This window comes from Xenopus laevis, chromosome 2L, assembly GCF_017654675.1.
Source record: "Xenopus laevis strain J_2021 chromosome 2L, Xenopus_laevis_v10.1, whole genome shotgun sequence".
Taxonomy (NCBI): Eukaryota; Metazoa; Chordata; class Amphibia; order Anura; family Pipidae; genus Xenopus; species Xenopus laevis.
The window spans coordinates 186,730,810-186,747,618 of NC_054373.1; the positions used below are offsets into that span (position 1 = coordinate 186,730,810).

General features: G+C 41.5%; 1 protein-coding gene across 7 annotated transcripts in view; it reads left to right on the top strand.

Moving 5' to 3' along the window:
* The window catches only part of picalm.L (phosphatidylinositol binding clathrin assembly protein L homeolog), a 68,658-nt gene that overhangs the window by 5,531 nt on the left and 46,318 nt on the right, over nucleotides 1-16,809 (top strand). For all 7 annotated transcript variants that reach the window (XM_041582841.1, XM_041582844.1, XM_041582842.1 and 4 more), the window contains exons 2-3: nucleotides 9,247-9,389; nucleotides 15,283-15,358. In XM_041582841.1, coding sequence (XP_041438775.1) covers nucleotides 9,247-9,389; nucleotides 15,283-15,358 — 219 coding nt within the window. The remainder of the gene's footprint in view (nucleotides 1-9,246; nucleotides 9,390-15,282; nucleotides 15,359-16,809) is intronic.

The window sequence follows — 16,809 nt, forward strand, 5'->3', positions numbered from 1 at the left end:
TGTACACTGGGAATACTAGCCCCCGGTTACAACTAGCCCCCGGTTACAACTAGCCCCCGGTTACAACTAGCCCCCAGTTACAACTAGCCCCCAGTTACAACTAGCCCCCAGTTACAACTAGCCCCCAGTTACAACTAGCCCCCAGTTACAACTAGCCCCCAGTTACAACTAGCCCCCAGTTACAACTAGCCCCCAGTTACAACTAGCCCCCAGTTACAACTAGCCCCCAGTTACTACTAGCCCCCAGTTACTACTAGCCCCCAGTTACTCGGGGCCAGAAGGGGGGCACAGAAGAGATATAATGATTGGCTGTTTCACTTGTTTATTAAATACTGTCCACACAATCTCTATTTACCAGGTTGAGAAATGCAAATTTCTACAGAATTGCACACAATTATTTTTTTAGGCACATCTGTTGACCGGTCATATTATGAGGCTGAGCAGGTGTCCATGTGTACTCAAACTTCTGAGTGGGATGCTAATGTGGGGAAAAGCTGATCCCTTATGCAAAGTCTGTGTATATTTGTTTTTTATTATGACTCTCTGAGAGTGGATGGTCCCTTCACTGCGCAAGATACCTTTTGGCTAATTAAAGGGCATGTTCACCTTAAAAGTTAGAGTTACGATAGATTTCCTTATTTATTATTATTATTTTTTTTTTTTTTTAGTTATTTCGCTTTTTATTCACTATTTTCAGCTATATGGTTGCTAGGGCCCAAATTACCCTAGCAACCATGCACAGGAATAAGAAACTGGAATATGAACCGGAGAGGCCTGAATCGAAAGAGGAGTAATAAAAAGTAACAATAAATGTGTAGCCTTACAGAGCAATTGTTTCGTAAAGGGGTCAGTGACCCCTATTTGAAAACTGTAAAGAATCAGAAGAAGACCAATGATTATGGAATGGCCGTCTCCCATATACTCTCTTTTATACAAATCCAAATTTTTAAAAATTATTTCCTTTTTCTGTGTAATAATAAAACAGTCGCTTGTACTTGATCCCAACTAAGATATAATTAATCCTTATTGGAAGCAAAACCAGCCTATTGGGTTTATTTCATGTTTATATGATTTTCTAGTAGACTTAAGGTATGAAGATCTAAATTACAGAAAGATCCATTATCCAGAAATCCCCAGGTCCTGAGCATTCTCTGTAACCAGTCCCATTCCTGTACTAAAAGTTAATGAGCCACCCCTTTAAACTTAAATATTAGTGCATATAAATCTAATCTCACTGTCGGGTTTCTTTCTGGTTGTCGAGGTTAGACTGTAGCAAACATTCTGTGATTCTATTTAGTCTGTCTCAGCCACACATTCATGTTTGTTGCACTAACAGTCAACTTCTCTCTAAGTAGCAGTGCTGCAAATTAAAGGGCAACTAATCCTGCTCTACTTTGAATAGCATTATCTGTGATCCCAAGTCTGTATCTAGAGTTCCTGCCATAAAGCAAGAAACTGCTGCTGTTCTCCAGGAAGGAAGTAAAAGCTGTCATACAGAGTACAGGTATAGGATCCATTATCCAGAAACCCATTATCCAGAAAGCTCCAAATTACGGAAAAGCCTTCCTTTTTCTGTGTAATAATAAAACAGTCGCTTGTACTTGATCCCAACTAAGATATAATTAATCCTTATTGGAGGCAAAACCAGCCTATTGGGTTTATTTCATGTTTATATTATTTTCTAGTAGACTTAAGGATCCAAATTATGGAAAGAACCGTCGTTCGGAAAACCTGGGGGCCCGAGCAGTCTTGACAACAGGTCCCATACCTGTATTGAGCATTCTCCCCAATAATAACTTGTATTCAGAACCAAATAATGTGCCAGTATCCCTTTAATAAGGAGAAAATACAGAATTTATTAGTTGAATGTTCTCTCCATTGCTCTGTCTATTTATGTCTATTATGTTTTGCTGGAATTATTTTCTGTCTCTTTCAACTCCACAGATGACTACATTTTTATAGATATGTTTGTCCTGATAATGTGTGGCTTGAAATAAGTTCAATGTCCAATGATCACCTTGTTTGAGCAGTGTTGCACGGTTAAATATTAAACAGCCATAAATGTAATACTGACTGTAAACGTGATAGAAAGTGCTGCGGAAATCGGTGCAGAGACCACAGTCCGAAAATCGTACTAATCGAGGATTGGTACGATCGGATCTTTGCGTCTATGGCCAGCTTAAGGGTAAGGTCACACTGAGAGATTCGGGGAGATTTAGTTGCCCGGCGACTAATCGCCTCTTCTTTGGGGTTGCCTCACGAGGAAACTTCAGGTGACTTCGGAAAACGAAGCGCCGCGAGTGCCATGCCGCAGGTGATTTTTCATTCTAGCAGGCGGAAGACAGGAGAAAGCAGTTCTGGCAGATTAGTCGCCCCAAAGAAGAGGCGACTAAATCTCCCCGAATCTCCCAGTGTGATCTTCCCCTAACTTGCCTTCTAATTGTCATGCTCGTGATTACGTCTCATTTATTATTGGCCCATTGCTGTGTCCATGTAACTTGAAAAATATTCCCAAAGCCCGCTTGTAAAGCTCCCCATAGACGCGACGATCCTTCTTGCCGAACGACCAATTTTTGAGAAGTCCGACCAATCCTTCGAAATTATCGTGCGGTTAGTGGGATTCGAATGATCGTACATCTTTGTCCGTCCCAGTGCAATGTATCTATGTTTGCAGGGCCAAGCAGGCAGCTCCCCTTTGTTTTCCTGGCAAATTGGACTTTTTAGTTGATGGACAATTCGTACGATGAGGATCGGATCTTTTAAAAATCTCAACATCTATGGCCAGCTTAAGTTAAAAAGTACAAGTTTTATTGCATATTATAAAAAATCAAACAATCCCCTTAAGGCGCCTAACGTGTTTCATGTTTACCTAGCACTAAAGGTGGCCATAGACGCAAAGATCCGCTCGTTTGGCGACATCGCCGATCTTTCCCCGATATGCCATTAAAGGAAAACTATACCCTCAAACAATGTAGGTCTCTATAAAAAGATATTACGTTAAACAGCTCATATGTAAAACCCTGCTTCATGTAAATAAACTAGTTTCATAATAATATACTTTTTTGTAGTATGTGCCATTGGGTAATCATCAATAGAAAATTGCCATTTTAAAAAATGCGGGTCGCCCCCTGGGGTCATATGATTCACTGTGCACACAAGCATACCAAACAAATCATACACGTTGGGTCACATGAGCCAATTAACAGTGTTCTGTCTTTTGCTTCAACTCTTCTTCCTGTTACAGTTAGAACTGCAGTATTTCTGGTCAGGTGATCTCTTTCTGTTACAGTTAGAGCTGCAGTATTTCTGGTCAGGTGATCTCTTTCTGTTACAGTTAGAGCTGCAGTATTTCTGGTCAGGTGATCTCTTCCTGTTACAGTTAGAGCTGCAGTATTTCTGGTCAGGTGATCTCTTCCTGTTACAGTTAGAGCTGCAGTATTTCTGGTCAGGTGATCGCTTCCTCTTACAGTTAGAGCTGCAGTATTTCTGGTCAGGTGATCTCTTCCTGTTACAGTTAGAGCTGCAGTATTTCTGGTCAGGTGATCTCTTCCTGTTACAGTTAGAGCTGCAGTATTTCTGGTCAGGTGATCTCTTCCTGTTACAGTTAGAGCTGCAGTATTTCTGGTCAGGTGATCGCTTCCTGTTACAGTTAGAGCTGCAGTATTTCTGGTCAGGTTATCTCTTCCTGTTACAGTTAGAGCTGTAGTATTTCTGGTCAGGTGATCTCTGAGGCAGCACACAGACCATCACGAAATGGTGGCTCAATGCAAGAGATGTAAAAGCGCAATATTTACTTAAATATAAATTCCAGTTTGATAAGATTCTTTAATATGCCACTTCATTTGATATAAATTTGTTGCTCAAGTTTTTATTTTGGGGGTATAGTTTTCCTTTAACGAGCATGTCTATATCGGGGGTAATCTGATTGTTCGGCCGGGTCAAAATCAAACCTGACCGATCGACCAAACGACCGATCTCCGCCGGACGAAAGCTGTCGGCACTCCCCACACACGATCCGAAAATGGTACAAATTCTCGATTCGTACGATGGAATCTGTGTGTCTATGGCCAGCTTTAGTCCTAGGCAATCTGTGTCCAGCTCTCAAGTACAAGTGACGCTGCCCAATTATAATCGTTCTCTGCTTCTCTTGGATTTCCCTGATGAGCTGCTGGAATTGCCAGATGTCGGTGTATTGCTCCGCTGTACGTACCATTTGTCTGTAAACATTGAGCTTTCACCAGCTCAACCTCAGACTGAATCTAATAAACAGGAAACTTCCGTCTCATGGAGATTTAAAGGGGAACTATCATCAGTCTTAATCATGTTGTAAAGCTGCTGTCACTCTTCATACAGAAGTTATTGCCTTTGAAATGGGCTCTGCCATCAGTCACTTGCTCCTCTGCTTGCCTTCTTCTTCTGACTCTTTCCTCCTTGCCAATGGGGGTCACTGACCCCATATAAAAAAAAAAATGCTATGTAAGGTTACTTTTTATTACGCCTCTTTCTATTCAGGCCTCTCCTATTCATATTCCAGTCTCCTATGAAATCAGTGTGGTTGCTAGGAAGATAATTTGGACCCTAGCAACCAGATGGCTGGAATTGCAAACTAGAGGGCTTCTGAATAAAAAAACTAAATAATTCAAAAACCACAAATAATAAAAAAATCAAAACCATCTGCAAACTGTCTCAGAATATCACTCTCTACATCAGGGCTGTCCAACTGGCGGGCCGCATGCGACCCCCCCCTTTTGGCCACCCAGATGCTGTGTCTGTTTACCATATGTAAGATTTCAAAGGTAACACTGTAGAGATAAACTGCACCCTGCATTGTTTAAACCTCAAATTCAGACTCTAATCCCTTGTATCACACCTGTGATCCCCCTGTATTGTTCACACCTGTGGCACCTCTATTGTTTATATCCTAAAGCCCCTGTACTGTTCTACCTGAAACCCCTCTATTGTTTATATCCTAAAACCCCTGTACTGTTCTACCTGAGACCCCTCTATTGTTTATATCCTAAAGCCCCTGTACTGTTCTACCTGAGACCCCTCTATTGTTTATATCCTAAAACCCCTGTACTGTTCTACCTGAGACCCCTCTATTGTTTATATCCTAAAACCCCTGTACTGTTCTACCTGAGACCCCTCTATTGTTTATATCCTAAAACCCCTGTACTGTTCTACCTGAGACCCCTCTATTGTTTATATCCTAAAGCCCCTGTACTGTTCTACCTGAGACCCAGACTGAAACTGCCACATTGTTCACCTGTTCACACTTTATACAAAATGCTAATGGGGCCCCAGCTCTGTGTCACTGTATGTAGTACATATTAGACTGAGAGCTTTCCCTGTCTCCTGCTCTCTTCTGTCTTCCCTCCCTGCAGGGCTGGAACTAGGGGCAGGCAGAGTAGGAGCCCACCTAGGGCGCAATCATAGACGGGGTACACTTTTTAGGGGAATTTACTTTCTTTCTTTTTTAAACCCTGATTTGCTTGGCCTTTAATAGTCTTTCAACTTTTTAAACCCCCTGTTCCAGACACAATCACTCCCTTTTGGCAGCTGCTGGCACAGGTACATATTTGTGGGCAATATCTTGGCTGCTACTTGCACAGGTAAACAGATGATATGATGGATATTTGGCTGCTGCTGGCACAAGTACATATATGGAGGCAATAGTGTGGATTTTTTGGCTGATGCTGGCACAGGTACAGATTAGGGGGTAAAATAAGGGATTGGCTGCTGCTGGCTCAGGTACATGGGGCAATACGGTGGCTGCTGGCACAGGTACACACATGTTTGAGGGCAATATGATGGATCTTTGGCTACTGCTGGAACAGATACAAATTGGGGCAATATAATGGATTCTTTTGGTTGCCGCTGGCATAGGTACAGATTGGGGGTAAAAATATGATGGATGTTTTGGCTTGTGCTGGCACAGGTACAGATTGGGGCCTGGGGGCAATCTGAGGGATTGACTGCCATTGGTATATGTACAAATGGAGGCAATATGATAGGTGCTGGCACAGGTACAGGGGGCTATATGACTGGTAAGGTTGGAAATGGTAATGCAGGACTGGGTGGAGGGGGCACTGATTGAAGCCCCTGTCTAGGGTGCAAAAATACCTTGGCCCGGCCCTGCCTCCCTGTGTGTGCCATTCTCTGCTTGCCCAGTGCTGCCTGTGTGTGCCATTCTCTGCTTGCCCAGTGCTGCCTGTGTGTGCCATTCTCTGCTTGCCCTACCCTACCTGTGGCATGAAAGCCTGTTAGGGGGTTATTAGCATTTGGAAATTTTTGTTAAGGGCCCCCAAGGTGTTTAATCATGTGTTGGGGGGTTGTTGTATTATCCACAGGGGAGGATGAGGCATATGGATTTAAGGATATATTTTTAACATGACTTCAATTTTTCACATATGAGTGATGAGGGATTTCCCTGCAGTGAGCACCAACCATTTGGTTTTTTGGTGTGTTACCACCGTTAATGTGGATACGATCTTAAAACGACAAAGACTCGAAAGGCAGACGGCACTTCTGAAAATGGGGTTTATTGGAGTTCCTGCTGGAAAAACCGTGGGTGTGGTTTAAAAGGGGGAGTGGCCAACACAGACTTCCATTATCGGCCCTCCTCCACATAGGCCAGTAAAATTTTGGCCCTCGGTACCACAGAACTTGGACAGCACTGCTCTACATCATACTAACAGTTAATTTAAAGGTGAACAACCCCTTTAATACATTTTGCAGCATTTTACCAGTAAAAGGTTATTTGGTTGAGGTCTTCTTAATTAACCCAGCACTATTAACTGATTCATTTTGAAAAAAGAAATTTTTCCCATGACAGTATCCCTTTAAATAAAGCGAATAGTCTGGTTTTGCTTCCAATAAGGATTAATTATATCTTAGTTGGGATCAAGTACAAGTTACTGTTTTATTATTACACAGAAAAAGGAAATTATTTAAAAAAATTTGGATAAAATGGAGTGAATGAGAGACTGCCTTTGCGTAATTTGGAGCTTTCTGGGTAACAGGTTTCCCATACAGATCCCATACCTGTATCAGGAATATCCTTGGACCCAGTGGACCCTAGCCAAAACAATATGAGCAGCCCCAGACTATAATTTCTTCTCCACCAAACGGCATTATGGGTTCAGACATAACCCAAATGTAATAAAAGGCACTACGTTTGCCCAAGAGCAGTAGCCCATTGCAACCAATAAGATGTTTGCTTTTAAACAGCTGACCAGTAAATTCTACATGCTGATTGTTTGCTATGGGTTACTGCTCTTGGGCAAACTTAGCACCTTTTATTACATTGCCCCCATAGAGTTCTCCCGGCATCTGCCAAGCCCAGGCTTTTCCCATGATGGGGATGTATTAACTGAATCCAACAGCAGTGACTTTTACACCATTCCAGCTGACACTTAGGGGCACATTTATTAAGGGTCAAAGTGAAAATTTTGATTTTTCTAATTTTTTTCCATCTTGCATAAAAAAGGGCATTAACTCAAGAGATGAAAACATAATTCTGTCTCTTTATAGGTCCATGGTGAGGCCTCATCTGGAGTATGGGGGCAGTTTTGGACTCCAGTCCTTAAGAGGGATATAAATGAGCTGGAGAGAGTGCAGAGACTAAGTGCAACTAAACTGGTTAGAGGGAGGGAAGAGTTAAATTATGAGGGGAGACTGACAAGGTTGGGGTTGTTTTCTCTGGGGGAAAAAAGGCGCTTGTGAGGGGACATGATTAGACTTTACAAGTACATTAGAGGACATTATAGACAAATAGCAGGGGACCTTTTTACCCATAAAGAGAATCACGTACCAGAGGCCTCCCCTTCAGACTAGAGGAAAAGAAGTTTCATTTAAAGGAACAGAGTAGGGGGTTCATCACAGTGAGGACAGTGAGGTTGGGGAATGCACTGCCGGGTGATGATTCAGTTAATGACTATAAGAGGGACTTGGATGATTTCTTGGACAGACATAATACAAAGGCTATTGTGATACTAAACTCTATAGTTAGTATAGATATGGGTATATATCATTTATGTGACAGTAGGGAGGGGTGTGTGTATGGGGCTGGGTTTTCATTTGGAGGGGTTGGACTTGATGGACTTTGTCTTTTTTCAACCCAATTTAACTATGTAACTATGTGAATCATCCAAACTCGATTCGAGTTTTAATTTGAATTTCGAGATTTAATGGATCTTTCCCTAATTTGGATCTTAAGTCTACTAGGAAATCATATAAACATTAAATAAAGCCAATAGGCTGGTTTTGCCGCTACTTCTGACCTCCCTACCTAGTCCCTGGGGAGGCTGCAAGAAGAAAAAGTTACATGCGGGGGGGGGGGCAGTGTGGGCTTTATGGGGGTGTAGTGGGTCCCCGAGGTGCAGCCCCGGGCTCCCAAGTCTGATGCTAGGCTGCTCTGTGTGTTCAATGATTTTTTCACTTACTGCTTTGGCAATGTGACACATATATCTTTTTATACACACTTGTGTGCAGCCAGTATATCAGCCATATCACCTATTAGGAACATAAACTCTTAATAAAAGAGAACTAAAGCCTAACTAAAGAAGTAGCTAGAAATGTTGTACATGATGTTTTGTGCTTCTGTACCAGCCCAAGGCAACCACAGCCCTTTAGCCGTAAAGATCTGTGTCTCCAAAGATGCCCCAGTAGCTCCCCATCTTCTTTTCTGCTGATTCACTGATTCACATGCTCTGTGCTGCTGTCACTTACTGAGCTTAGGGAGCCACTCACAATATACAGTACACATAGAATAGAAATGTCACAATATAAGGCTGATTAGTAATTAATACACATAATTACTACATGGCAGCACAGAAACCAGTGCAATTAGCATCAGAATTGAATAATCAGCAAACCTGTAGCATCAGCTTATATTACAGCCAGGGAAGCTCATTTTCTGCTGGATAATTAGTGCCGAGCCCTAAGCTTAGCTTCTCAACAGCCAATCAGAGCCCACTGAGCATGTGAGTGTCACAGACACTTTCCAAGATGGTGACCCCCTGTGACAAGTTTGAAGTCCTGGATCATTGCTGCTATTGACAAGCTCAAACTTTAGCCTCGTGCAATAAGTTCACTATAGAAAATAGCCCATTTTACCCACATGAATTTTTAGGGTTTAGTTCTCCTTCAATGGTCTCTTTAACATTTTTCTGCTTTATGTAATGACTTACTGATCACTGAGGACGATCCTAACAGATTTATTGTTGGGAAATGTTTTTCTTTCAGATTTAGTTCAGTGCACCAACGAGATGAATGTAAACATCCCACAGCTGGCGGACTCGTTGTTTGAAAGAACAACCAATAGTAGTTGGGTGGTGGTCTTCAAGTCTCTTATAACAACCCACCATCTGATGGTGAATGGAAATGAGGTCAGTATTCTATGTGCTTTATAAATGTACTTAGTATTGCCCAGGTGGTTGGTGTTTGTGTCTGCAAAGTCTTTATTAAAGGAGAAGGAAAGGCTAAAAGTAAGTAAGCTTTATCAGAAAGGTCCATCTAAATATACCAGTAAACCCTCAAAATAATGCTGCTCTGAGTCCTCTGTCAAAAGAAACAGCACATTTCTTTCCTTCTATTGTGTACTCATGGGCTTCTGTATCAGACTTACTGTTTTCAGCTTAAAACTCATTGCCCTGGGCTTGAGCATGCTCAGTTTGTTCCTCTCCCCCCCCCCCTTCTCTGCTGTAATCTGAGCCCAGAGCTATGAGTGAGCAGGGAGAGACTCAGGCAGGAAGTGATGTCACACCACGTTAATACTGCAGCTGCTATCCTAAACAAACTGAAAGTTTCTAGAGCTTTTTGCTCAGGTATGGTAAAACATTCTACAGAATAAATATAGTGTAATAGCTTGCACTATTGCAGCTAATCTAGTGGCAATAAAATGCCTCCGTAGCTTTCCTTCTCCTTTAAGAAATAACTTACCGAAACTCCACTTGTGCTCCTCTTCAGAAAAGGCGACAGGGCGACGATCCTTTGTGCGGCGCTCGATTTCTCCTCCCTGGCTCTCCTATAAGGAAGGCAGGGAGCAGAAATCGAGCGCCACATGATGGATCACCCTATCGCCTTTTCTGAAGAGGAGCACAAGCGGAGTTTCAGTAAGTTATTTCTAAATAAAAATGATACAGAGAATTATATTTTGAGACAATTTGCATTTGGTTAGTTATTTAGCTATTTATTCAGCAGCTCCTCCAGTTTGCACTTTCACATTTGTAGCCTTACAGAGCATTTACTTTTTAGATGGGGTCAGTGACCCCCATTTGAAAGCTGAAGAGAGTCAGAAGACAGGGGCAAAATAAATAATGAAAAGATAGAATTAGCTCAGAATTAGCCATTCTATAACATAATAAAAGTTCACTTAAAGGTGAACCACCCCTTTAACAGCTGGACCGCTGGAGTATAAATAAAGGGGCCTTACAGGGTGTTTTGCTTCACATTAGTGATGTGCGGGTCAGGCTTTTCTTGACTTGCTCGAGCGAATCTTTCACAAAGGATTCTGGGATTTGTTGCATCCATTAGTACTAAGGATGCACCGAATCCACTATTTTGGATTCAGACAAACCCCCCAATCCTTTGTGAACGAATTGACAAATCCTCATTTCCATATGCAAATTAGGGGTAGGAAAGGGAAATCATTTTTTACTTCCTTGTTTTCTGACAGACATGCGATTTCCCTTCCCATCGCTAATTTGCATATGCAAATTCAGATTCGGTACGACCGGGCTGAAGGATTCGGCCGAATCCTGCTGAAAAAATCTGAATCCTGATCCGAATCCTTGATTTGACTTAGTCAGTCAAAGACTGTCAGGTTAATGGGGCTATTTACCGACTTTTTTACCATTCATATAGACAGCATTCATAAAACACAAACAAAAACTCAAGTGACTTAGTCTTTGAAGTAGGGATGCACCGAATCCAAGATTCTGTTCGAGATTCGGCCAAAACTCGGCCTTTTCAAGCAGGATTCTTATTCAGCCAAATCAAAGTGCCTGGCCAATTTTAATCTTTTTTTTTTTTTTTTTATACTCTCTTTCCTCTCGTTGCCGTCATTTATATATACAAAATAGGGTTTGGATTCAGTTTGGTATTCGGCTGAATCTTTCACAAGGATTCAGCCGAATCCTGAAATAGTGGATTCAGTGTGTCCCTACTTAAAAGTTTGGTTTATTATAATATTGCCTTTTCTCTCTTCTATGTGCAGTGCTACTCACTCTTTTTTTCTATGCCTAGATACATGCATTTTTTTGCATTTGCAAGACAAGGCCTGTCTAAAGGAGCAGAATCAGCAGCTTAAGTCTGTCCATGTGTGGCCTCTACCAATTGCACAAGGCATGGATTGACAACCACAGTCCAAAATTCCCATATGGAAATTCAGTTACTTGGGGGAATTCTAGAAATAAGGAGCATCTGATTCTGCAAAACATAAAATGACATGCTGCTACACAGTGTGATGGGGAAAGGGGCTCAGTGATGAGTGTTATCAATACATGCACATAGCAGGGCTCATTTATCAACATTGGGCATAAGATGGGCAGCAACCAATCACATCATAGCTGTCACTGCTTTTGTTTTTTTAGGAGAGATGCTGCCCCATGGTAATCAGTGGTGTAGAACATTTTTATTTATTGAAAGGGATTGCTGTTAGCTATAGCTCCCTTTATTCAGGCAACTTGTCATCCATCTCTCCCTACTATACCTGCTATCCCACAGTCACACTCCCTTCCCAGAGACTATTATCCACTGTTACTATAGGCACCATCTCTCCCTACTATACCTGCTATCCCACAGTTACACTCCCTTCCCAGAGACTATTATCCCACTGTTACTATAGACACATCTCTCCCTACTATACCTGCTATCCCACAGTCACACTCCCTTCCCAGAGACTATTATCCACTGTTACTATAGGCACCATCTCTCCCTACTATACCTGCTATCCCACAGTCACACTCCCTTCCCAGAGACTATTATCCCACTGTTACTATAGACACCATCTCTCCCTACTATACCTGCTATCCCACAGTCACACTCCCTTCCCAGAGACTATTATCCACTGTTACTATAGGTACCATCTCTCCCTACTATACCTGCTATCCCACAGTCACACTCCCTTCCCAGAGACTATTATCCACTGTTACTATAGACACCATCTCTCCCTACTATACCTGCTATCCCACAGTCACACTCCCTTCCCAGAGACTATTATCCACTGTTACTATATACACCATCTCTCACTACTATACCTGCTATCCCACAGTCACATTCCCTTCCCAGAGACTATTATCCCACTGTTACTATAGACACCATCTCTCCCTACTATACCTGCTATCCCACAGTCACACTCCCTTCCCAGAGACTATTATCCACTGTTACTATAGGCACCATCTCTCCCTACTATACCTGCTATCCCACAGTCACACTCCCTTCCCAGAGACTATTATCCACTGTTACTATAGACACCATCTCTCCCTACTATACCTGCTATCCCACAGTCACACTCCCTTCCCAGAGACTATTATCCACTGTTACTATAGGCACCATCTCTCCCTACTATACCTGCTATCCCACAGTCACACTCCCTTCCCAGAGACTATTATCCACTGTTACTATAGACACCATCTCTCCCTACTATACCTGCTATCCCACAGTCACACTCCCTTCCCAGAGACTATTATCCACTGTTACTATAGACACATCTCTCCCTACTATACCTGCTATCCCACAGTCACACTCCCTTCCCAGAGACTATTATCCCACTGTTACTATAGGCACCATCTCTCCCTACTATACCTGCTATCCCACAGTCACACTCCCTTCCCAGAGACTATTATCCACTGTTACTATAGACACCATCTCTCCCTACTATACCTGCTATTCCAGTGTTAGGACCGAGGAATACTGTGCTAAAGACAAGGCTGATGGGCAGACTGTAGCTAAGAACCTCATATCACATGGCAGGCCTTTTTGGCATGTCTCTTAAATTCTACTCACAGCTGCTTTGTAGACATCACTTTTTTTCCCCTAATAAACAGTAATATCAGTGTATTTACTCATGCAGCTTTTAAATAACACCTGCAGGGAAACAAGAGGGGCTTTATCTTTAGACTCATAGTCAGTCATTGAGACGTGGGCATCTGGATTGACTTTTGTAAGTAAAGAAAATAAATGTTAGTCAGTGAGACAGACAAGTGCTGCTTTTGGTCCAGGGCTCCATAGAATTAGTGAATACACTGCAGGAAAGGCTACAGTAACTCTGCTGTATCTGACTTGTTTCTTACTTACAATGTCATCTGTTAAAGAGGCTGCTGCTGTTAGTCCATTCCTACGTGAAGCTTCTTGTTACGTGCTTCTATGCCCCTAAATTCCTACATTTCTGCTTACACTGTGTGACTCCTTAGTTACCTACTCAGTGCAGGTTTATGCTGGGGGATATTCCTAGGCAGCCTTACTTTTTCTAATATTGAAGTTTAAAGGGTTTTTTCACCTTGAAATCAACCTTCAGTATGATTGTAGAGTCATATTCTGAGACAATTTGCAATTGTTTTTTATTAGTTGTGGTTTTTCATTTGTTTAGCTTTTTATTCAGCAGCTCTCCAGTTTGCAATTTCAGCAGTCTGGTTGCTAGGGTCCAAATGACCCTAGCAACCATGCATTGATTTGAATAAGAGACTGGAATATGAATAGGAGAGGCCTGAATAGAAAGATGAAGAATACAAAGTAGCAATAACAATACATGTGTAGCCTTACAGAGCGTTTGTTTGTAGATGGGGTCAGTAACCCTCATTTCAAAGCTGGAAAAAGTCATAAAAAAGGGCCAATATTGTAAAAACTATAAATAATGAAGGCTAATTAAAGGGGGGGTTCACCTGTAAGGTAGCTTTTATTATAGTTATAGAACGGCCAATTTTAAGCAACTTATTTTTATAGTTATTTGCCTTTTTCTTCCAAATCTTTACACCTTAAAAATGGGTATCACTGACCCCCTTCTAAAAAAACAAATGCTCTGTAAGGCTACAAATGTATTGTTATTGTTACTTTTTATTACTGATCCTTCTATGCAGGGCATCTCCTATTCATATTCCAGTCTCTTATTCAAATCAATGCCTGGTTGCTAAGGGAAATTGGGTCATAGCAACCAGATGGCTGAAATTGCAAACTGGAGAGCTGCTGAATAAAAAGCTAAATAACTCAAAAACCTTCAATAATAAAAAATGAAAACCAATTGCAAATTGTCTCAGAACATAATTTTGTACATTTTCCTACTAAAAGTTATTTCAAAGGTGAACAACCCCTTTACAAAGTTGCTTAGCATTAGCCATTCTATAACATACTAGAACAAATTGTAACAGAATCTGCACCTGAATCACGGAGCTGCCAGACTGGAACCCTAGAATATAAAAACGTAAATTTTGGGAAAACGGTAAAAAAAAAAATGCAAAGCAATTGAAAATATTTCTGAAAATGACCGAACCAAAAAAAGTGTTTGCAAAGTGAACAGCCCCTTCACATTTCCAGTAGATGAGACTTATTTCAGTGGAGCTGTGCATTCTGGGAATTGTAGTTTTTAAACTGATGCTGTTGCTGATATTGAGAAATGCATCCCAGATAGTGAGAATCTTACATTGGGGGCTATAAGTGGTGTCTTTTAGATTAAATGACTTAGAAATAGATATTTCTCTCTGTCCTTTAGGAACAGTAGCCGTGGCCTTGTTTATAACCGGATGCACGATAACCACAGCAAACCCCCCACTCCGTGAGCCATGCGGAGTGTTAAAGAGCTGCATTTAGCATATTTTCCTAATGCTATGGGATATTTCTATTTATACGTGGCTAACTTACTGGTATTACTCTCAGCACATTTCCAGTAAAGGAATAATGCTGTCGGCTTGGAATGTTACCAGTATTGGATCTGAGCCATCACAACATACTGTTTAATCTACGCTCTAATAGCTCCTGGGTAATAATGTCACACTTATATTTTTATTATGTTTCTAGAGATCTTTGTAAAGGGAAACTGGAAAGCTTATTCTTAAAGCGGTACTATCGGAAAATGAAAATTTAATACAAACTTTATCATACTGAAATAATATTTTCGATGCTTCCCTTTGAGGTGTTGGCACATAACAAACCAATTGATTTATTGACAGGTATACAGTGTAAAAGGGCACAGGCCACACTCATTGAACTCATGTTAAACAAGGGGGTTTAGTGCCCCTTTCATTTGTTTACCAATGGATAGTGATCGTCTTTTTCCTTTTCCTCTAGCGTTTTATCCAGTATCTTGCATCAAGAAATACATTGTTCAATTTAAGCAATTTCCTGGACAAAAGTGGCCTGCAAGGTAAGATTCTGTTTACATTCTGTTTATGGGTAACATGGAGAAAAGGGAAGGAAAGTTTTGTAGAGTAACAATAACAATACATTTGTAGCCTTACAGAGCATTTGTTTTTAGATGGGGTCAGAGACCTCCATTTAAAAGCTGGAAAGAATCAGAAGGCAAGTCATTAAAAAAAAAAAAAAAAAAAAAATGAAGGCCAATGGAAAAGTTGCTTAAAAGTAGACCTTCTATAACATACTAAAAGTTAACTTAAAGGAGAAGGAAACCCTTTTGCAAAAAAAAAAACCCGTCCCTCCTTCCCCAGACTAACTACCCCCCTGGGGAAGTACTCCATACTTACCCCTCGACGCAGATTCTTCCAGCGAAGTTCCACGCATCCATCTTCCGCATCCTCTGTAAGCTGACTGAGAGCGGTATTTCTGCGCAGTTTGCGTCAACTGCGCATGTGCAGAATTACACGGAAATTGCAGATCTCCCAGTCAGCTCACAGAGAACGTGGAAGATGGATGCGTGGAACTTCGCTGGAAAAATCTGTGTTGAGGGGTAAGTATGGGGCATTTCCCCGGGGGGGAGGGGGTAGTTAGCCTGGGGGGAGGAGGGAGGGAGGTCTTCCTGGGGTGTGGGGTACAGGGTTTAGTAGTATAACACAGTAGGATGGCTATGATAGGTGATAATGAAGCTTGTAGCCAGCCTGAGAAACTGTGTAAGTCATGATTTTTATGGTGTAGTTTCTGTTTCGAATCTACACTGCAAATAATTTACTCTGCCATATAACATTTTATTTCTGAACCAACAAGTGTATATTGGTGTTGAGGTGCATCTCGGGTCATTTTGCCTCAGAAAGAGCCAGCACTTTAGGATGGAACTGCTTTCTGGCAGGCTGTTGTTCTCCTACTCAATGTAACTGAATGTGTCTCAGTGGGACCTGGATTTTACTATTGAGTGCTGTTCTTAGATCTACCAGGCAAGGGGAGGGGGGAAGGGAGGGGGTGATATTACTCCAACTTGCAGTACAGCAGTAAAGAGTGACTGAAGTTTATCAGAGCACATGCCTGAGAGCACTTGGGAAACTTACAATATGTCTAGCCCCATGTCAAATTTCAAAATTAATTATAAAAAAATCTGTTTGCTCTTTTGAGAAACGGATTTCAGTGCAGAATTCTGCTGGAGCAGCACTATTAACTGATGTGTTTTGAAAAAAATCTTAATCTGGTTTTCAGTAAGTGCAATGTTTATGAAATAAAGTCTGTGTTTAATTGATCCACACTCGGAGCATGTTTCTTATCCGGCTCTGTTTATAACATGAACAATCCCCTCGGTGTCGGATTGAGATCTATTTCACTTGTCCTTTCTAGTGCTCTGTATTCTATCCACAGAACAGACTGCTTGGAAGATCAGATGGGAATCACTGCTTTAGATCCTCCATTTATTTACTATCATACTATACCTTACTG